Here is a 23237-nt window from a genome sequence, read left to right on the forward strand (position 1 = left end):
CTTCAGTGATGACGAAAGCGAGGGCGAGGTAGACACCGTGGAATATGACACTGAAGGGTAGGACATAGAGCAAATACGAGCAGACTCCAAGCCGCAGAAAAAGAGCATCTTCAGGATAGAGCAAGGAGCCATGCGCATGGAATGTGACCATGCTTGTTGGAACACATAGGAGCCATAGATCTTGAGCAAGCAGGCCTAGCCCAGCCAGGAATGACATCAATGCTTAGGATAGAGTCACCGTCCGAGCCAGGGGAAACCACATCTTCTAGCGACTGTCCGCGGGGAGTTCAACTCTGAGTCAAAGATTAGTTCGGATAGTGATCCAGAAATCCCTAGGCCGCCTATAGCTAGACACACCAAGGGGGATCTACTCGTACACATGAGGCACAGACGATTAAGGCAGAAAAGGGAAAAACAACCCAGGGATACGCAAACGGAAGAACAACGAAAACCATAGAACCTCCCTAAACGGTTTACGAATCCACAAAAGGGGATAGGATAGTAGTTCTATTAGGTGCCAAGCATCAAGGGCAAATGAGCGAACCAATTGAGGGACCAGCTAGGGTCAAGGAGATGAATCTAGCCCAGGAAGGGGAGACACCCCGACTAGTATTCATTGCCAATGACTTGACTAGGGAAGAAGAAACGAGTCTCATCGCTCTTTTGCGAGAGTACATAGACGTGCTCGCCTAGTCCTTAGACGAGCTTAAGGGGGTAGATCCGAGTGTCATGACTCACAACATACCTATGACGCCAGATGCAACACCGGTCAAGCAACGACCGTACCCTATGAATCCAAAACACACTCATGCTGTCAAAGAGGAGATTGATAAGCTGATGAAAGCGGGATTCATTTACAAAATTGAACACACAGATTGGGTGTCACCCATAGTCATTGTGATAAAGAAGAATGGAAAAATCCGAGTGTGCGTCAATCACAAGAAGGTGAATGCTGCTACTAAGAGGGACAAGTATCCATTGCCATACACCGAGCACATGCTTGAGAGAGTGGCGGGCAAGGAAGCCTATAGTTTTTTGGATGGCTTCTTAGGGTACAACCAAGTGCAAGTGCATCCTACAGACAGGCACAAGACTGCCTTCGCCACTGAGTGAGGCGTCTTTGCTTACATAGTCATGCCCTTCAGCTTGATGAATGCTCATGCCACCTTCCAACATCTCATGTGCACCATCTTTAAAGACATGCTCCGCAAGGAGTTGGAAGTCTTTGTCGACGACCTCTGTGTTCACTTGACCTGGACCAAACACTTAGACAAACTCCGGGCAGTCTTTGAGTAGTGCCGCTTATATCGTCCCTCCTTGAACCCCTTAAAGTACCAGTTTTGGGTAAAGCATGGATGCATCTTAGGGCACGTGGTGTCAAAGAACGGCATTGCCACTAACTTTTTGAAAGTCAGGGTTATTGTCGACCTTCCACCCCCAATCAACTACAAGGGAGTTCAATGCTTCCTAGGCCATACGGGGTACTATTGGCGGTTTGTACTGAACTATGCATTGATCGCGAGACCTTTGTACAAGCTGCTGATCGTTTTCGAATGGACCGAGGCATGCCAATGAGCATAGTATTGTGCCAACCCAATGAACACAACTTAGACTATCCTGTGAGCTTTGCTAGTAGACAACTCACTAAGACAGAGATGAACTACTCGACGACAGAAAGAGAAGGGTTAGCCATGGTGTTTGCTGTGAAGAAATTCCAGCACTATCTATTGGCCACACCTTTTACCTTCTTTGTGGACCATCAAGCCCTTCTCTATTTAGTAAACAAACATTGCGCTACAAGACGCATAGCTCGGTGGCTCCTTTTGCTCTTGGAATTCGACTTCTCCATGGTTGTACGAAAATGAAAACAACACTATATGACTGACCATATGTCACGCATTCCCACAGGGAAGGCCACTAGACAAGGCATTATTGACGAATTACTGGAGGCCCATCTCTTTACCCTGTCCAGCGAGAGAGAATTATTCAAGGCTAATCTAACGCCATATTGGGCAGATGATATAGTCCAAGTGCTGGAACACAGACTACCTGATCGACCGATAAAAAAATCCCGACTTAAGCGATTAATCTTGAAGATCCAGCCCTATCAACTGATCGCAGGCCAACTCTACAGGCTGGGACAAGACGGATTGCTATGCAGATGCGTATGCGAATACGAGATGCACGATGTGCTCTCAGAAGCACACGATGGCATTGCTAGAGGGCACTTTAGCGGAGACACGACAGCACGAAAAGTGTTGCAATCTCAACTATGGTGGCCCACGCTTTTCCGTGATGCAGCCCGATTCGTCAAGCATTGTGACGAGTGCCAACAGACAAAAGTTTCGATTCGCAAGGACAGATGGAATTGACCCCTGTTATCGCACAACAACCCTTGGAAAAATGGGGAATTGACTTCATCAGACCCATCAGCCCTGCTGCCCAGTATTCACAGGCCAAGTACATCATTGTGGCCAGGAACTACCTCATGAAATGGGCAGAGGCAAGAGCGACACGAAAAAACAACGCTAGGACGACCGCCAAGTTCTTATGGGAGCACATGATCTCACGATTCGGCTGCCCCATCGAACTGGTCAGTGATCAAGGCATGCGCTTCATCAATGAAGTGATAGCGTATCTCCTGTCCACCTTTCTTATCATCCATCACAAATCCTCGCCATACTACCCCCAAGAAAACGGCCAGGCAGAATCCACAAATAAGATTCTTATCAATGTCCTAAGACCAAGGTGGTCTCAACCTCATGCAGCGACTGGGACAACAAGTTGATGGCAGCTCTGTGGGCTTACCACATAGCTTATAAAACGGCTGTCGGTCAAACCCCCTTCAGGTTGACCTATGGAATTGAAGCAGTTCTACCATTGGAATTCTTCGTTCCTAGCCTGAGGATAGCACTTCAAGAATGATGGGAAGGGAAGGAGGCATGGATGCAACACCTGGTCGAACTCGAGCGCCTCTCAGAGACTCGCCTTCTAGCCACCCATGCGCTTATATGTGAGAAGGCCCGATGCAAAATTTGGTTTGACAAGCATGTCAAGCAGTGCGACTTCAAACAAGGCGACTTAGTGCTCCTCTACTCAGTTAAGGGGCATAAGCAGAAAATGAAATTTAGAGGTCTTGGACCTTTCAAGGTTTGTACGATCAACCGCACAGGCAATGTTGAGCTAGAGACCTTAGATGGTGAGGGCATATGCTTCTTCAACGGCAGTCGTATCAAGAAGTACTATCCCGCCACCCATCCTTTGCACGAGCCCCAGATGTTAGAACCGGCTGTCAAGATACGAGTGGCCACGATCATGGAGGTTGATGACGAGGATGAGGAAGCCGTAGAACCCGCATACCCCCATATTATGGTCAAAACGGCAAAATAAACATGCACTTTCAACGCCTTGATCGACGAGGGAGCAGACTTCAATGTCTTAACTCACAATCATTGGACTCAACTTGGCGGACCACAACTTCAACCCACTAATGTGAAATTAAGCCCATATGGTGCCCATTCCTATGCACTTCTTGGCAAGTGAAACCGTCGTTTCTATCGAGTCTGAGACTGTTCCAATGATTTTTTACGTGCTGCCAAATGCTAACAACGTAGGCATGGAGTCGCTGCTGGGGCGAACTTTCAAAAACAGACTCATTGCAATGTTGATTATGAGTCGCAGTGTATCCACCTCGCAATCAGCAACGTTCGCATTGTCACAGCTTTCAGCAAGGGCTGGGCGACCTCATCACTGTCCGCAACGCCACCAATAGAAATATCTGTAACCAAGTCCAAGGAGGGGGGTAGTGTGCGGCTGCCACCTCCCAGAGTCCATGAATCACGACCCACAACAGCAAAACCTAAGGCCCAACAGCCTAGATTTCAATGGTAGCCTAAGCAGCCACAATCGCCGCCTAGGAGTCGATGCTCCCATCCTCATGAAATCAAAAACTCTAAACCTAGCAGGCCAAGACACAGCCATAGAAAGCGCCGCATGATCAAGCAAAGATGGATCCCTAAAACCCTCTTGCACGCGCAAGGCTACTACATGGGCAACACCTGGCTGTGGATCCCTAAGGCCTACATGGCCAAAGACGCTACTCGTACGCCGCCCTCAAGTTTGATCAACCCAAGTCCCATAAGCCCTCCAAAACCACAGCCATCTGACCCATCCATGCCTAAACCTAAGGAAGTCACACAAGCCTATTGGCCCAAACAACAGACTCCGTCACATGAGTCATCACCCGACCAAGTCAACCCGACTCCTCCAATCCACCCTGAATGCAGCAGTCTGTCTGTTGTGGTTGCCCCTAATCTATCCAGAATCCGAACGGCTCAACCCCAGACTCAAACACACACCCAACCGCAACTCGTCTTTGCCACCACCGCTAGTTCTAGCAAACCGTAGCCGCCCAACAACCTTACTCCCTCCTATGAATGCAACTCCTTCTTAGCACTGGCCCCGCCGACCTCGCAGAGGACACTGGGGATGATGTGGTGAAATGCATTAAACGACTAGATGCCACCTTCATGTCGTTAGAACCGCTTAGACTTAAGATTATTGGAGGAACCCTTTGCAACTAAAGTTCAAACCATGCCCTGCTCCTGGGAAACCTTTGAATTAGCATTCGCAAATGCTTCCCGCTCCGCCCTGTTGAATTGCTCAACAGCGAGATATCCAAGGAGCAAGCCATCAAGCAGCACCTCATCACGTCATACGATCAGCAAACCACTTCGGCGATCACTGAGCAAGAAATCACAGTGTTATCAAAGCGCGCTGATACCGACTCCCCATTCTTGAAGCATTGATACACTCTTAGGTTGCAATGGGAAGTCGAAGGGTGCTGCATAATGACCAACGTTGAGCAGCGCCGCGCTATCAAAATGGTAGAATACGACCCCACATATGTCGCGCCAACCTCATATCGAGTGTTAACCACTCTTTGGGGCTGTCCCATAGAAGAACACATCAAAGGACACCCCTATCTCGACCGCTTGTTGACCGAGTAAGAGTTACACATTGCTAGCCGAGTCAACTCTGGTGACTTTCTAACAGACATTCTCACATACATCACACAAGTGGGGATTAAACCCTCTGATCTGGACCGCGACGCTCACTTAGAGTACAACCCCCAATTCTATGATTGGCTCCTTCACAAGTAAATCCTACGCCGCCATGCCAAACGCCCTTGCCTTTCTGACTCTAAATCCTAGGAAGGATTCTTCTTAAGTTGGAAGGGGAGGGGGAATTAGTAAAACACATAAACATATATTATGAAAAACAAGCAAAAAGTTAAAGGCTGAAAATGAAAATCTACAATGGTTCTTAATGAATTCATTCAAAAAGCATAGAGTTTCTCTTTTCCAGCAGTCATCAAATTACTATGTGGAAAGCACTAATGAAAATTTCGATTTATGACAGGAATGAAAAATGTCGCAACAAGACCGAGCCCATCGGCTCCCATTCACGGAAGAGGAGAGAACGCAGTACAGCATCACCTTGGAGAGCCACGCCTACAACCAATTGAAATTCCGAACTATTCATAATGTAGAAGGATTAGTGGCCAAGGAAGAGGCGGACAGGAGAGTCGTGGAAAGCTGCAACTTCAAGAAGTACCTGGAAAGATTTGCACAAGAACACGACCACACAAGCTATGTGGAATTTCTCAGGTCCTACAACCTCGACAACGAATGCGGCACCGTCATAGTGGGAAGAGGATAGAATGCCAAGCAAGTATTGGTTCAACTAATCCTGGCCTTGGTAGAGAAGGCATTGGGATTGGAACCAAAGTTGGAAAAGAAGCAGAAGAGGGATGTATACGCCATGCTGGGGATGAGAAAGGAGGACGTGCTGACAAACGATGGCATAAGCATCCAAGACATCCCCAATGTAGCGACCAGGTTGCAGGCGAAACTCATACATGCACTCTTTTCCAGCCAGCGCTACAATGCGTTGATGCACCGGATCAGTGTGTCAATACTGGAGAATGTGGCGGCCCATGCCCTGCACGAAGTCGATTGGAACAGCTACGTGCGCAAGACCATCGACCAGATAGCTAGAACATTAGCCTTAGGAAGCATGCCCGCAGGAGGAGAATCCCCAGCATCGAAGGCCGTAGAAAGAAAGAAGGCCTCCTCCAAAGCCTCGTTCATCGCCTACGGGAGTATCTTAACGGCGCTTATCCAGAAGGCCGTGAAAGAGACACAGGAGGCAGAAGAGGGGGAGGGAAAAATACCTGACAGGTCACCCCCTCATCAACACCACGAGAGGTCTAGTTATAGGACTGAGACCGAGGAAGAAGGGGAAGAACATAAAAGCAAAAAGCAGGTCAAGGAGACTAAGAAGAAGGCAACACAAAAGAAAAAGAAACAAGATGAAGGCCGCAGGAAGGAGAAGGAAGACTTGGAGAAAGCCAAAAAAGAATCCCTTAAGGAGGCCAAGGAGAGGGAGAAGAAGAAGAAATAGGAGGAAGAAAAGGAAAAGGAGGAATTACAAAAGGCAAAGAAGGCGTCAAAATAGGAGGCTAAGGAGAGGAAAAAGAAGGAAAAGGAAGAAAAAGACAAAAAGGAGGAAGAACGCCGAAAAATAGAAGCGGAAAGGCAAAGAAAAGCCATGGAGGAAGACAAGGAGCTAAGAAGAAAGAAGGAAGAAGACCTGGTTGAGACTACACGCCGATCTATCGAACAACAAAGTAGGGTAGATGAATTGGGGAATTTGAGCCCGCAAAAAGACAGAGAGCCGGGTTCTAGCACGCAGGCATCGAAAATCGTGCTGCCCACTATCATTGAGGGCAAGGGCAAAGCCCCAATTCACCCGATTCCTCCCCTCATGGTGCCTCCCACTAAACCAACCACTATCACCCCCAGCATCCCAACCACGGCCGATGTTTCAAATTTCGTAGCATGGATGCAGTACTTCATCAATAAGGAAATGGGCCAGGGACAAAGCACCAACACTACGGCCACAGGGCGAAAGAGACCAGCCACTGATGCAAAATCAAGGCAAGACTCGAAACGGCAGAAGGTGGAAGCCTCGACATCACCAACCCACACAAGAATGACACCATCAGATAACTACGATGAATACGTCACCGAGCTACTCTCCCAATTGAAGAAAGCTAAGGAGGAACGAAAGATAGCTGTGGTGGCTGAGTTGGCGGCTGAAAAGGAGTCGATATTTGCCTTCCAACTCGACAAAACTATAATGATAGCCATGCAGCAAAGGGAGATCTCGGATCTCAAGCAAGAAGTGAAGGCTAGGGATGACAGGGAAGAGCACTGGAGGTAGCTACTAGACAATGAAACATAGGAACTTGTGAAAATGCAGAGAGAGCACAAGCTCCTGATCATGCAATATGAGGAGCTCATTGCAAAAACCACCAGAGTCAAAGCGCTTATGGCTAAGCTCAATGCCAAGGACGAGGAAAGAAAAGAGAACATGGAGCAGTAGAAGCACAACAAGATCGAGTCCCTGACCGTCGATCAGCTAAAATCCAAAAAAGAAGAACAGGAAAAACTGGTCAAAGAATGGGAAGACCAAGAACAAAGGCTCACAACCCTGGTCCCTAAGGCAAGGAGAGAGCCTAAAAGAGATGAACAAGAGGGCAGAGGAGTGGGCTACGTAGAATGAAAGAAGGGTGAAGACACTGGCATGATGCCTCGCTCTGGTGGAAAAAGAGAAGATCTTCACAGAAAGCAAGGCAGAAGCCACCCAGGTGGCCTTCGGTGCCCAACAGAAGGCCTTCCTCAACAGAATCATGGACACCACCCGCCCAGAGGAGGGAGAATCGTTGGAGGTGGCACAAAAGAAGCTTAACATTGCACGCAGGGCCTTGTATGCAGGACTGCAAATGCCACCCCAAACTGCGGAGGTTAGACTGAGCCTGGAAGAGCAAAGGAAATACCTACTGCTAGCCGGCCTAACCCCCTAGGAAGTGGATGCCATGGGATTTGAAGAGAGAGCACCACAGGGAGACTGGCAAGGGGAGGAAGCAGAACTCGAATTTGACATGGGCAGATTTAGAGAGGATGTGATCCCACAACCACCCTTGCCGCACGATCAAGAACAGCAACAACTCGACCCGCCCCTGGACAGACAGGCCACGCTCAAGGAGCGATGGAGAAAACTAGCGGAAGACGCCAAAAGGCAGCTGCAAGCCAAGCCAGTTGTGTGGCCATCCACATCCCTCCCACCATGCCCCGATGACCTCCCAACGTAATTCCATGCGGAGCTAGTGATCTGGGAACGGCAGGAAATAAAAAAGGACCCTTTTCCATTCAGTTCCTTATGCCTAATAGCCTGAGAAGGGTCCTACTGATTAAAGTAATGGAGGAGGTGATCGTGGTTGGCAGCCGACTGGGCCAAAAATGGCTGGAAGACACGGCAAAGACCCCCATTCTGTGGGGCATGGAGGAAGCAGAGTTTTGGCAAGACAAAGTGTTCGAGGTGCCACACACTGTAAGGGGCTATAACTGCCAACCCCTTTGGAGAAGGCGAATATGAGATATTAACATGCTTGCCTGGATGGAATTTTGCAACACCCTACCCTACAAGAGGAACAACCCCACATTCATGGCGTATCCTCGTAGGGTAGGCATGGATTTTATCGCCACCCTCCATGGGTGGCATGACTTCCCCATCATCTACAATTCCAACGCCACCTTCTTTGAGAATGCCCTCCTTTTTTATTTTGGAAAGCCTAACAGACTCCATGACACACTTTCTCGCAGAATTCTCCTCCTGTCCCGATCCCGCTTTTATAACCACATGTAATTACCTTAGGCTTCTTAAGCTATTACTCAAGCAAGATCCGGCACCGCAAGAGAATGGCTTGTCTCCCCTCTTATTCGACCCTAACACCATTGATAGCTGCGCCATGGCTCGTCTTATGATGAGGGCTCGCCTCCTCCCCTCCTTTTTCCTAGCTCTCCTAGAGGACATGAGTGACAACCAATTTACTAGGTGTAATCACCCCTTCCTCTCCACCACCTCTCTCCACGTCCGCATGAACCTGAAAGGGTATATGCAAAGCCACCAATTTTTGCGCAAATCCATCCGCCCTCGTTCCCCCCCTCGTTCAGATGAAGAGGATTAAGCCTGGCTGTCATTCATTCCACTACCCAAAAAAAAAAAAAAGACTGGTCAACATCACCCACTTGTAGAAGCACTTACCACCACATAAAGCACCATCACTGCACCTAGGGGTTCTTAAGTTAGACGTGTCCGGTGGCTTCGATCGGCCGGCTCCACTCCCAACCCCCTAGCCCGTTTTGCTCCCCCACTTCACGCTTAGGGCACATCAAGGGCAGGACACACCTAGGGCGGTAACACTCACCTATGGTTAGACCTGTCACCCTAAGCCACTGGCACCGCACCCCCCTTGGCACAAATGGGATCCTCAAGTGTGGGACATCGCCCAAACTCGCTTGTGATTAGACCCACCTCCCCATTCCACTAGCACGAGCACAATGCACTAACACGTTGAGATAAACACTTCCCTTAGGAACAACACCGCACCTTCTCCTTCCAAACATTAGAGAGTAACAAACCACCGACTTCGGAGGCCCTGTCAACCACGCAATGCCCATTTGGCTCCTCCGAAAAACAATGTCACAGCTCCTACAAGCACCTACATCTCCACGTGGCCCTCACCATTTTCCCACTTGGCCAATTGCCTGCCAACCTACAGCAACACAAAACTGCCATGGGACTGGTACCTGTCTAGGAGGGGGGTAATGTTAACCCCAAATCGAGATAGCCCTAGGTCGAGATGGCAGAAAAAGGAAGAAAAAAAGTAAGAAAAACATGGAAAAAGAGCAAAGACATGCATGCGACTTCCAAAAAGTGCAATTTTAAATGAAGAGCGCCTCAAAAAACTCAGAAAACTTGTAAAAGAGCGCTAGGCTCCCTCCTGTGCCATTTGTAAAATACTAGACGGGTGTAGGCTAGAGGCATAAGACTAGAAGAGGGAAATGGAAAAAAGACATTGCCACAAGGGCCGGCGGTCATGTATAAAAGGGGATGGGTGCCCATGGGACTTTAGGGTTTGTATACATAAAGTTCAAAAAGTGAATGAGAGCTCATTCTTTGGTGTGTGGCAACAAGAGTCTTCTTCTTCTTCTCTTCTCCTCATCTTCTTGCTTGCGTGTGCTCTTGAGAGAGGGAGTGTGAGAGTGTGAGGGAGTGAGTGTGTGAGAGTGAGGGATCAAGAGGGTGAAGCTCTTCACCATCTCCTCTTCTCCTCTCTTCTCTTTACTTGCGCGTGTGGCTATGGAGGATGGAGCTTGGAGATGGAGGAGGCTTGAGGATGCTTGAGCTCGCACCTAGGATCGTGGAGCTATCGGGGTGTGTGAGAGAGAAGGCAACTCGTATCGGCATCAAGGTAAGCTCACTACACTCATAGGATCGACGGCGCGTCGGCTAGGTGAGAGATAGCCATTAGAGCTCGCTTGAAACGCTTGAAGCAATAAGCGGTCCGTGGGTCTTGGCAGTCAAGCGAAGGCTCCCACACTCACACGTGCCTAAATGAGTCTCTTGACTATGATCCTGGAAACAATTAACCAACACAAAGGCACATTCAAAGCTTACTCGTAGGGATCGAAGGTGTGGTGATGAAGATTGCTAAGCACGAAATGGTCTCCAGCCTTGTGGCTCTCCTCTCTCTGTCAACCTCTCTCCCTCAACTCAACAATGAAAAATGAGCTCTCTCTTTGCCCTCTTGACTTCTTAAACCCTTTCTCCCTTGTCATGTTACTTCCCCCTTCTTTATCTTTGCTATCCTAATGCCTTGAAGCTCTCTTTTCCCTAAATTTTCTTTGTTTTGGGCCTACTATTATAGCAGACACTCTACTGTGTATTTCTCTATTTTTTTCTTATTTTTTCCCTGACACTCTACTGTGTATTTCTCTACTTTGCCCTATCATGTGTTTTTCCCTAGCCTTTCTTATTATACCTAGCATTGTGCATTGGATGGCATCGTGATCTAATATGACCTTGGTGCTTGTAATAATGACATGTCAAAGATGATTTATGTTTGTGGGACTTACTACGAGATTGCCTACGAGACTGAGACTTGCCCTTGTTGGGCCGTGAGTCTTTGCCATGATTATTATTACCATTACCACCATTTCTACCTTTAATAGTCAATGCATGAGAACTATAATCACAATAATGCTAAAATAAAGACAGCAACATATGTCATTCAAATTGTGGAAAGATAGCTAAGAAAGAAAGCCCTTGCTACCAAGGATCTTTAGGTAGCAATTGGGATACAAAGAATGCAACTAGTAGTGACTGAGTATAGACCACCCATACCAACTATTGTCAACACATACGGAGTGTCAGATACATAGATGCATACAAGCAATGCATGTCAAGTATCCATCATTGACAACCCATTATTAGCAATTATAGGTACTAGGTATCCAAATGCTCAAAAGAAAATCAATCGACTCACAAGACTCAATATCTATAAGAATAGTGTATACATATATTAACTAAGTATATACATAAGCAAGAGACTTCCACTATCTTAAAGAGCCAAGCTTTGCTAAGAAAGTACAATCGTCTCCCACTAGAAACAAATCTAGAATGCAAAGTGAGCAAGTAAAGCTTAAGATATATAAATCAAAGCATCTAGGAATCCCAAGCACATTGCAAATACATTTGGGAGCATAAGTGTCCAATGAAGCTTTAATACTCATAAGCAAGTAAGCAAGGAAGCTCAAAGTAACTGACCAAAGTCCAAGTACATCAGATGTAGCTCAAATCCAAGTGTTAAAGCATATCATAACCATATTTGAGCTCATACATCAATGCTAGACATCATTGTATGCATATAGCGTACTCAAAATACCATGTAGGCATAATAGGCATTCAAAGCATGAAGCTTACTACTGTATATTTGTTGCCCAAACTATTATCACAATAATAAAAAATTTAATGAGTAAGCTAACCAAGCTCTAATTTATGCAAAAGCCTTTCTAGAGCATCAACGCATCATCCAGCATTACAAACATTTCACGTAAGCATCAGTAGAGCATAAACCAATCAAATGCTTGATGTCAAAACCATAATTGTTTTGTTCTATGTAAAATAGAGAACTAAAAACTACACTCTTTTTATTACATTTGTGTTTGGTATTCTTCCCTTGTCTTGTTCCTAGAGTTTAGAAATGGACGCTCAATCATGAGGTTTACATGATTGGTGTGAGAATAAGGTTGGTTTCGAGTGTTCCTCCGGATGCGTAGTGTATGAGAATAAGGTTGGTTCTCATTGTTCCTCCCGACGGGTGATATGTGAACGTAAGGTTGGTTTTCATCGTTACTCCCGATGTTAATGTCTCAGGCTGCTTCCAAGTGTAGTGTTTTGGGATGTGCAGCGAGCATCTCGCTCGCTCTCTCTCTCTCTCTCTCTCTCTCTCTCTCTCTCTCTCTCTCTCGTGAGAGAGAGAAGCTCCGCGTTCAACATTAACCATGGCAGAAAACTACTCATCTGTGGCTATCTTCTCACTGTTATAGACCAAAGGGCTTACAAGCCCCTCCTTCCATGACACCACCCAGACATAATTAGATGATCAGAGAAGGATCTGGGAAGTATACATACACATATCGCCACTATCTATTTATCACTCCATGGCTGACGCTGCAGATGGCAAGGCGCTGATGCAGCTGAATGCAGGCCAATCATATCCCGAAGCTCGCCTCACCCCCTACGTCGTCATGAGCTGCGTAATGGCGGCCAGCGGGGGTCTCATGTATGGCTACGATCTCGCTATTGCAGGTAATATTCACCTTAGCCTTATCATTATCACAGGACCCCGGGGGTTATAAAGACACCGCAAGAGCTCCTCGATCACAAGAACTGGACCTCTGACTCGCCATTGCTCAAGCAAGTATCGTGTCTATTGAGCTGCTTCTTATTGGTCGGTTCTGAGATAATCTTCAAAGTAGTTCAAACAAAAATTTGTTCCACCTTATCATATCGATCATTGATGTGCAACAACATAAGTGTGCATGAAAGGGGGGGACACACACACGGGGTGAGAGAGAGAGAGAGAGAGAGAGAGAGAGTGTGTGTGTGTGTTTGTGTGTGCACGTGTGCGCTTACCTTGCCCCATTGCTTAAGCTAGGGTCAAGGGTGCCTAAAAAAAAGTGAGGGCCAAGAGTATGACACATTCCTATTTTAGGTAAGACCTACTAACATGACATAGGTGTTTGAGGTAATCCGTGATGTAACAAAAGGTGATTTTTTTCCAATGATGATTCAATTATTGTTCTTGCTCATTTGAATTGCATCATTGCTCACTCACACATCTCTTGTGAATGACGAGGGCCTTAAATGCTCAAGCTCCATCAATTCTTTTTTGGATTTTAATCATACTACTTGAAGTCCAATGCAACTTTACTTGGTGTTATTTTTCTAGCTCCTCATTTTATCTGACCTACTTGAAATCCAATGCAACCTTATTGAGGTGTTCCTTTACTAACTCCTCTAGCGTAGATGGATCCCAAAATCACAAATTTTAAAAGGACCCCAACCTCACCCTCAAGGATTATATGATGATCATCTCATTGCAACAAGTAATTGTTTTAGATGTAAGATACATGCATATCCCTACAATGACTAAGCATTAATACAATAGCTCAGCAAAACTAGTGAGCTTTTTAAACATGTGATATGTTATCTTGTAGGACTATTGTTCTACCTTTAACATGATTAGGATAACTAACAATTCCTTGAACGAAATGGGCTATGCTTATTATATCCTATCCTTACAAAACTTTGATTATGCATCTTCTATCCTATCATCACAAAATCTTGGTTGCTCATTTGAAATCACATTCATAATGATCCATGTTTTCCTCACCACAACAACTAGTGGAACAATGCTCCAAATCTTATAAGTCTCCTCATTCATCTTTCCTCTATCACCCACCAACATTTGGTTGCTATTAGCAACACCATGAAAACCAATTGTGTGCATTAATTTTCTAAACTTTTTTATTAGATTCTTTACTTTAGCTCATTCTTAGAACAAGTGCACCAATTCTCCTCCTTCCTCTTGCATAAGACTCACATTGGGGAAACATTTGTGAATTTCTTTATCTTTGGTGGCCAATAGCTTGTACTTCTTCATGACCCTTAACAAGAAGAGATTTAAGAGTTTCTTTCCAAACTCTCTTCACCATCTTCTTCCAAGCTACAACACTATCATTTTGAAGCTATTTCTACCAATTACTCTTAGTGGAACGTTTGCCCTCCAATTCTTCAACATCATGTGAGTCTAATAAAAATGTTGTATGTTAATCAACTTCAATAATTATTTGGTTGAGCTCTTCAATCTAACCAACATGCTTCAATTCAAGTTGACAAGCCATTCCAAACATTAATCCCTATGTACTCTCTTTGAAATAGCATTTTGTAAAACTAGCCTAAAAGGCTTCATGCATTGTGGCTAGAGTGCCTATATTAAAAAGTCATCGCATGTATGAGTAACATATCCATTCAATTCAACGTTTCCAACACTCCTCCTCCAAGATTTGACAATAACTTAAAGAATCCAACCATAGATATTCTAAGGTTAGTTGCAAGTGAATTCAATCCTTCCCAATCAACCAAATACAAATAAGATTTAGAGATGAAATGTTTGAGGATACACACTTGGAGGTATAGACCTATTCTCTATAGTAAGGAAAAAGAAGTCCATTGGCCTTTTCCTAGAGTCTCTCCACCACTTCTTTATCTAAGAGTAATGGCTTTCTCGTAGTTAATTATTGACCATTTCCTTTATTATCTTAATGTGATTAGATCAAGCAATTTATGACTTATTCTATTACTATCCAACTTGGGAAAAATATAATTCATGATGAACAAAGGGAAGGGATATTTTTGCTATCATTAAGCATCCCACACACTCAAACTTACTTAACTAAATTTTTTATAATTAAACTTCCCACACTCAAACTTGCTTAACTAACTTTTGAAACTTCTTCTGAACTTTGTTAAAGATCATTCAATGTATGTTTCTTAGTCCAAAAAGTCGACAACCTGGATACCTAAATATAGTTTCAACTAAATAATAATACCTCAACCTTTTTCTCACTTACCTTTGACCCAAAAAAGTGGCAAGAAATCATCATATACATCCATCAAACCCTAGACAAAATTTGATCAACTTTTGCAACTTTGGAGTTGTCATGTATAAGTATGTATGTTAGAAAATTGTTTATTCTCAAGAAGCTAAATACCCATTGTGGCTCCATCTCTAATTTCCATGTTGAATTCTAATAAAGGCTTTATAACTATGGCAAACAAGAGTGGTGCCAAGGTCTTCCCATATATTATATTGAAATCATTATACAAAATATCTCATCGAAGCCCAACATAGCAAGAACTTTCAAAGTAAACCATTAATCACTAATTATATAATGTACCTTATCGAAATCCATATTGATAAGAATAGTATAACATCTACTTGTCATGGCATAGGGCCATCATTGTCATCAAAATCCTTCAATGCGAATGTCCTATGTGGGTTTCTTTTCCCGACTTGCATCCAGTTTTTGAGGCTGATGTTAAGGCACTTACTGGTGTGCTTGGAAATGTGTTTATTCTTAAGGTGTTGCAATTTTTAGGATTTGGTAAGATATATTTGCAATATAGTTCTTGGCACTTTTAAATAATGCCTCTTGTCCCTCTATTGTTCATTTTGATGATAACCTATTATCAATCAGATTGAGAGAAAATTCTAAGAAGGTACTATCAAAGGGATACCCCTTTCTAATGGTGATTTTTTGCGTGCTTAGATGTTTATTCTTATTTAATCATGTTTACTCTTTTTCATAGATGCAACACTAAATTTAAGGGGTTCTAGAAGGGGAATATGTGAATATATGTGGGGGGGTCCCCTTGGTCTTGGGATTTATATGAACAAAGGTTTGCTCAATTCTATAAGAAGTTTGAGAAGAAAATCTCTAGATTGGGCTATCTAACTAATAAGCTTGTTGCTTTAAAAGGTGTTCTTACTCCTACCATGGTATTTTGTTGGCTCTATCTTCTCCTTTTCAAAGGTTGATCAATTGTAGCTTGAAGGGTTGTTTAGGATCTTTTTTTGGTATTTTGGAGACAAACATATATTTCATGCTATTTCTTGGGATTAGCTCCTTAATGTAAGAAGCAATGGTGGTGTTTCATAAAGAGAATTAAGCACAAGCATGATAGGCTTAGCCTTAACCTTCTCAAAAGAATGGGAGGAAACCATCCTTGGATGTTGATTTTGAAAGCCTAGATTGAAAGCTCCTACCTGGAAGAGGTAAATGGGAATCGATTACTTATATAAGGGTGTGTTTAATGTAAGAAAGGCTCATAGTTAATGGTATTTTTAAGTAAGCCTTGAATGCATATGGCATAGAGGGTTCACATATTGTGAACCCCCTAAGATGTGAACTATTTACATAATCCTTAAAGCAAGCTACAACACTTTTCTCAAAAACTTAGAGGCATCCATAAAGGTAGGGTCTCTCTTGGCTAGCATGGCCATTCCTATTCCCATTGCTTTAACTAGATCCCAAGTTTTCTTTGATTCATCATTCGTGTTGCCCTTGCTGCTAAGGAGGGCTTATTTCCATATGATAAAGTCATGCAAACTAACAAGCTTCATAATCTTCATATCTTGATGCATAATGGTTTGACGGTTTGACGTCTTTACAACTTTTTTACAAGAAGTTCTTAGCCACCACCCTCTATAGAAGAACATGATGCTTGAAAGAAGGCATAGTGAGTTTGAGCCTCTTTCAACCTCCTTTTCCATGCTTTAAGGATGCCCTTGGATTTGCAGGATTTTCAACTCTCCTTTACATTTAGTTTCCACATACTATAAGGCCCATCAAAATCATTTCTCCCATTCAACGAGAAAGGGTGCTTTCTTATTAGATTGATCTATTGCTTTAAGAAGGCTTATTGTTAATGATGTTAGAAGTGGGCCAATCAAAGCCAATCTCCCTTTGTAGGTAGTAGGCTTCCTTAGGTTCCAAATTGAACTAAACAACCAAATCATACATGTCTTCAAACTTGTTAGAGGCATTGTCCCAAATGTCAAGCCACTTTTGCACTCCTTTCCTAAAGATTGAGATGGAGAACTTGGGTTCAACATGTAGAGAGAGGAATCCATTCCTAAAGGTAGCACCCTCATACCAAATGATCCTATCGAAGGGAGCTATCACCCTTTCCCACTTCATTAGCCATCCTCACACCAAATGACTTGTTGAAGGGAGCTATCATCCTTTCCCACTTCATTACCCCTCCTCACACCAAATGACTTGTTGAAGGGAGCTATCACCCTTTCCCACTTCATTACCCATCCTCACACCAAATGACATGTTGAATAGAGCTTGGCTTCAACATGTAGAGAGAGAAATCCATTCCTGAAGGCGATACCCTCACACTAAACAATCTATTGAAGGGAGCTATCACTCTTATCCACCTCAATACCCATCCGTTTGTAGTTGAGGAACATAGTCTTCCTAGTTTTGACATATGTTTTAACCACCTCAAAACTCTCAAATAAGTATCAACCCTTGTGCAACTCACATGATACTCACATGTTGATGAGTGACCTAGAGGAGGATGTGTGTGAGTTGACAATTTGGTGCTCCTATTGCTTTTTCTTTTAGAGAAAGGTCCTTATATAAAACAAATGGGATTTTTAAATATCAGATTACTTCAGGGACGCTTTGGGAAATTTAATGATTTTAGCTCCAAGTATACAATAGAGGAGGTGACACAAGGGTTGCACTTGCCTAATAAAACAGTTTGTCATAAACATAATTTACTAATGGAGTTGATAATTTTAATGTCATCATTCTTTGTAACACAAGTTGGTCAATTGTTGCCTTTTGCATCAATGCTATGTTTAGAGAATTTTACTGTATAATGGTGGTTAGAGTGGAGATGCATTTTTAGTGTTCCTATAATACCCATAGATGTCCATTTCCCAAGCCAACTGGATTTGCATGTGTAATAAATAAGATTGAGTCAATTTCATCTAGAATTACAAATGGTGTGCTAAGAGAGGCCTTTGCTAAGAGTTTCTTATGATTGATGGAATGATGGTGATTTTGCATGTGGTGTATTAAAACTAAGGGGGATTGATATATGTAGATCCTTTGTATCACATGTGTTCAAGGCCTATTTAAAAATACCCTTATCTGTGTGAATTTTTCCTAAATAAAACACACTCTTTTTCTATTTAATTCATCAATAATCCCTTTATATAGCACCCTTATATATGTTAAAAATGTGTAACAATGGTATCTAAAAAATCCCTTCCTTTGAACCTATGTATTTATATGATTTCGAGAAGGCCTATTGCTAGAAAACATGCTCCCATGTAACTACATTGTAACAATTATTTAAGCCATTGCTACACCTTCCATATAACCTCCTTAAAGTAATAATTCAAGCCATCATTGCACATCAATGATCACAAATATCTTTTGTTGGACCAACGTATCATTTGTGTTATGTGCATAAATACTCATCAACTTGCACAAATTTCTATGTTACCTTACTAGCAAATTTGGATGTTTAATATTTTTTATAAGGTCCATAGGTTTTCTTTCAATACCACAAACAATTCACTATGAGGTTTTGGGGGGTGTGTGTGTGTGGGCAACTTAAAAGATAAATATGAACAAGAAGTGAAAGAGAAGCGCATACGGAGAATATGCTTGCTACTTCACCTTTGTCATCGAACAAGTAAAATAACAAACACTATCAAAGCTCCTACTATTCTCATCTACCTCAAATTAGGCATGAGATGGCCATACATGACACACAACGGCTAATATAATGACCTAAAACAAGCCATACCAATACATGCACAAAATAGAAAATAGATTAGCACAATCTTGCAACCTAAGCAAATATCATATGATGCAAGTATTATCATATAGTAGCATCAATACTTTACATGAAACAATGGCACATCCTTAGCATTTTAAGAAATGCACGTGTCAAACATCTTATGTGATTTATGACAAATGTGAAGTATTATTGAATTGAGGAAAATGTTTATGTTATTAAATTGAGAAAAAATATTGAATATCCACATGAGAAGAGAATTTGAACCCATCAATGATTGTTGCTTTTGGTTCATCTTTTAGTTGTTCCAAAATATACATACCCACACATAATGACCACACTTGCACATGTACAAAGGCTCATGATGGAGATGGAACATATAACCAACCTCTATGCAAGAAGAGGATTAAGATAGTTTAGCCCAAAAATGTTCTTTGAAAGAAACTTCTACACGTACACATGCACATGCACACACAAAGACTAAATGCAATGGGCTTCTCTATCACAATGCCTTTGTATTATTGGCTTTTCCCTTGATGATGTATTGATGATGCACTTTTCTTAAATTCTTGAGCTGTCTGTTGGCTTCTTAATGCTTTGTATTAACACATATGCACGTATACACGTGCACACATATGCACACACAGACAGAGGCTCTTACATTAACAATATCATTGTTTAGCTCAATTTTAAAGCCATCCCCTGTTCAGTGTGAAGTCTTGGGTTTTGATTGCCCTAGTTATCACCTAAAACCAATAAGTGGGCTTAAAACAGGTCCAATTTAAAGGCAACCATCATTACGTTGAACAAGCCATTCAGATTGGCTTCACAGGGACTAGCTAATAATCTAATGATCTCCAGCATTCAGATTGGCTCCAAGCTGAAAATCTAATATAATGATCTTCAGCAAGTGGTTCTTATGTCCTTGTAAACATGTACAGTTGTGAGAACTACAGACAAAACTGCCTTCATAAACTGACACAAAGTACAAATTTGATGCAGGTGGCATAGCCGTAATGGATGATTTTCTGGCTAAGTTCTATCCTGAGGTGTTGGAAGAAAAGAGGAGTGCAAAACAGGATAACTACTGCAAGTACAGCAATGTGACATTCCAGCTTTTTGCTTCTTGTCTGTACATTTCTGCACTTTTGGCCACTTTCATAGCATCTGCTGTAACAAGACGCTTTGGCCGCATAAAGAGTATGCAAGTAGCTGGCCTGCTCTTTATTCTAGGTACAGCAACTAGTACTACTGCTCAGAATCTTGCCATGCTACTGACTGGCAGAATCTTGCTGGGTTGTGGAATTGGTTTTTCAAACCAGGTTAGTTCCAATCTGCTTACAAAACTGATGTAAATGTACTTAATCAATCAACTCTATTACACTGTTATGAACCCCAATGGTAGTTTTACATAGAATGCCATCTTGAGCTTGAAGGATGAGATAATGCCCCATTCATCGTTGTTTGCTAGATGCTCAACTTCTCTTTTGTGGCCATAATTTTCCATTTTGCATGCAGGCTGTGCCTCTCTACTTATCAGAGATTGCACCACCATATCTCAGAGGAGCTTTATTTTACATGTTTGCAGTAAATGGCTCGTTTGGTGCGCTTTCTGCTTATGTCATCAACTATCTAACAGATAGAATATCTCCATGGGGATGGCGTCTATCACTTGGCATTGCAGGAATTCCAGCCATTTTACTGACTGTTTCTAGCATGCTTCTTGCTGAAAGCCCTGTCAGCTTGATACAAAGGGGCCATTATGACAAGGCCAAGAAGGTCTTAGCCAAAATTAGAGGCTCTGATAAGATTGATGCTGAATTCGAAGACTTGCTAGAGGTAAGCAGTAACGACCGTAATATGTCTGCAAAGGCCCAGTTGCACCCCTTCAAATGCTTGCTGCAAAGAAGGCATATCCCACAACTTGTCATGGGCATAGCTTTTCCATTCTTTCAGCAAGTGGGTGGAAATGATGCAATAGTGTTTTATGGTGCCTTCCTGTTCAAGACAGCAGGCTTTGGTGACCAGGCAGCCCTCTATTCCGGTGTCATTACAGGAGCAACTTCCTTTCTCACTATTTGTGCATCATCATTCATTGTGGACAGGTTTGGTCGCAGAAAGATCCTATTCACAGGGACAGTGTTGATGTTATCAGGCATGGTAATCTCTCCCCCCCCCCCCCCCCTCTCTCTCTCTCTCTCTCACACACACACACACCATATGCACATGTGAGTCTTGGCAGATACTGACACATTTGTACTCACGGTTGTGCAATGTACAAAATATCAATGTCCAGCTTACTGGCTTTATACAATTTCTTATGTATCCTGTGCATGCACACACACAAAGGGGCTCTAGACCATTCTCTTATGGTGAAACACTATGATCAGCAGCCCATAATGGTGTATATTAATGATCAAGCGCATAAAGAGTATGATTTCTAACAACATTCTGCATGATTATGTCGCAGATAACCATAGCATTGATATTCGCAACAGGTTTGACAGCACACACACAGAAATTGCCGAGAAGTGAAGGTGTGGTGCAGGTGCTGATGACTTGTGTGTTTGTGTTTGCATTTGCTGGGTCATTGGGGCCTCTAGCATGGCTGATACCCAGTGAGGTGTATCCTTTAGAAGTGCGGTCAGCAGGCCAGAGTGTGACCGTGTGTGTGAACATGCTCTTCAAGTTTTTGATAGCACAGACCTTCCTGTCCATGCTATGTGCAATGAAGTATGGGATTTTCTTGTTCTTTGGCGGTTTTCTTGTAGTAACGGTTGTGTTTGTGGCCCTGTTTCTGCCAGAGACCAAGGGCATACCCCTTGATGCCATTCAAGACCTCTGGGTACAACACTGGTTCTGGAAGAGGGTAGTGCCACCTCCTAAGCAGAACAAGCACTTAGAATTACAGAAGGGAGGCGATCAGATGATAGCCTTGGGATGAAATGATAGAGGATGACTATATATACAAAAAAGAATTACACAGAAAGGGATCAAACCAGAAAGATCAGCTATGTTAACTTGAGCTTGCATAGGTTCAATAATCTTGTAGCGAAATGACAAGGAATGATTGCATGCGCAGACAAATGAAAATAGGAAAGGTTTGAACCAAAGAGAATGCCTGATTGCTCTCAGCAACTATTTTCGATGACCGCCCGTAGATGTTCATGATGACAAACACCCGTATATGCAGACAAGTTTAAAACGGAAAGGGAGAACAGGAAGATAAAAGACAGGTTATTATTCCTGCAGCAATGTGAACTCAAAGCTCCAATGCTTTGGTAATCATGTAATGGAATGATAACGAATGACTCTATACAGACCAGTTCATAAATGGTAGTCATGTAGTGAAATGCTCATAAAAACCAGTTGATTATTACTGCAGATAAGTGAACTCAAAGCTGCATTCGTTCTTCGAATGAAACGATAAGGAATGACTGAAATCTACACGAATTCAAATAGGGGACAACACGAAAGGAAAATCAATTTACTTGCAGGTATGTTAAAATTGAAAAAAGGGGGGTCAGAATTGAATCGTTACTGCTTGCAGCTATGGTGGCTCCAAGCTGCACAGGTTAGTTAGAAAAGCGCCGCGATGAGCTGATGCAGACAAGATCGAATAGAAAGTATGTGAAACAAATAAAAGAGCAGTCGATACTCACCTGCAGCGGCGCTAACTCGAATCGGTCCAACAGCGTCACAGATACAAGAGAGGTTATCGCAGTCTCTTTAAATGGCGATCTTTAGTTTAAGGAAAATTTGCTCAAATACCCCTACTTTTGGAAAATTTCCCCAAAATACTCCTTTATCATCTGGTCACATTTTCCAAAAATATATTTTTATCTCTTTTCTATTTTATATGATAATTGACAGAAATACCTGTTTCCTAGCCTATGTGGCACCCTTACATCATTCCGAAGTTACATCTACCCCCTCCCCTCCCCCCATGAAGGAAGGGAGTGTGAGGCTTGGACAACCCATGTCTCCCCACCTCCTCCATGTAGGCCGTGCCTCATGGAGCAACCATCATTTTTGCCTCCCGGTTTGCAGGGTTCTGATTTTGAGCAAGGCAGCTGGGCCCCCTGTTTCGAGTTTGAGTCGCCATGACTTCTTATGAGGAAAGGTGGGTTGTGAACCGTGTCGCCCCCGTGGCGGCGTGTTCTAAGATGGTTCATTGTGGATCCTTGAGCCCGGAACTCTTCTGTGGCGTGATCTGGCAACTCCAAGCGCCAAGTTACCCTTGTGCGAGTTAGAAAAACACGTTACACGTGCTGTGAGCGAGACACGACGTGGGAGGGATATCAAAGGCATAACGGCCCGTGACGTAACACAACGCAACGCGATGGGGTCATTGTTAGAAGTGCGGGATCTAGAGC

At 43.3% G+C, this 23237-nt stretch overlaps 1 protein-coding gene across 1 annotated transcript; it reads left to right on the forward strand.

The window, feature by feature from the left end:
- Positions 1–12114: 12114 nt before the first annotated feature.
- LOC148038660 (sugar transport protein MST4-like) lies at positions 12115–22238 on the forward strand. Its single transcript, XM_087674156.1, has 4 exons — positions 12115–12780; positions 19864–20183; positions 20380–21021; positions 21332–22238. The coding sequence occupies exons 1-4, from the start codon at positions 12633–12635 to the stop codon at positions 21803–21805; spliced, it is 1584 nt and encodes a 527-aa protein (XP_087530282.1). The 5' UTR covers positions 12115–12632; the 3' UTR covers positions 21806–22238.
- Positions 22239–23237: the final 999 nt, after the last annotated feature.

The sequence above is a fragment of the Lygodium microphyllum genome, chromosome 3 (genome assembly GCF_053477565.2).
Source record: "Lygodium microphyllum isolate KBCC chromosome 3, Lygodium_microphyllum_v1.1.10, whole genome shotgun sequence".
In the NCBI taxonomy this organism is placed as follows: domain Eukaryota; kingdom Viridiplantae; phylum Streptophyta; class Polypodiopsida; order Schizaeales; family Lygodiaceae; genus Lygodium; species Lygodium microphyllum.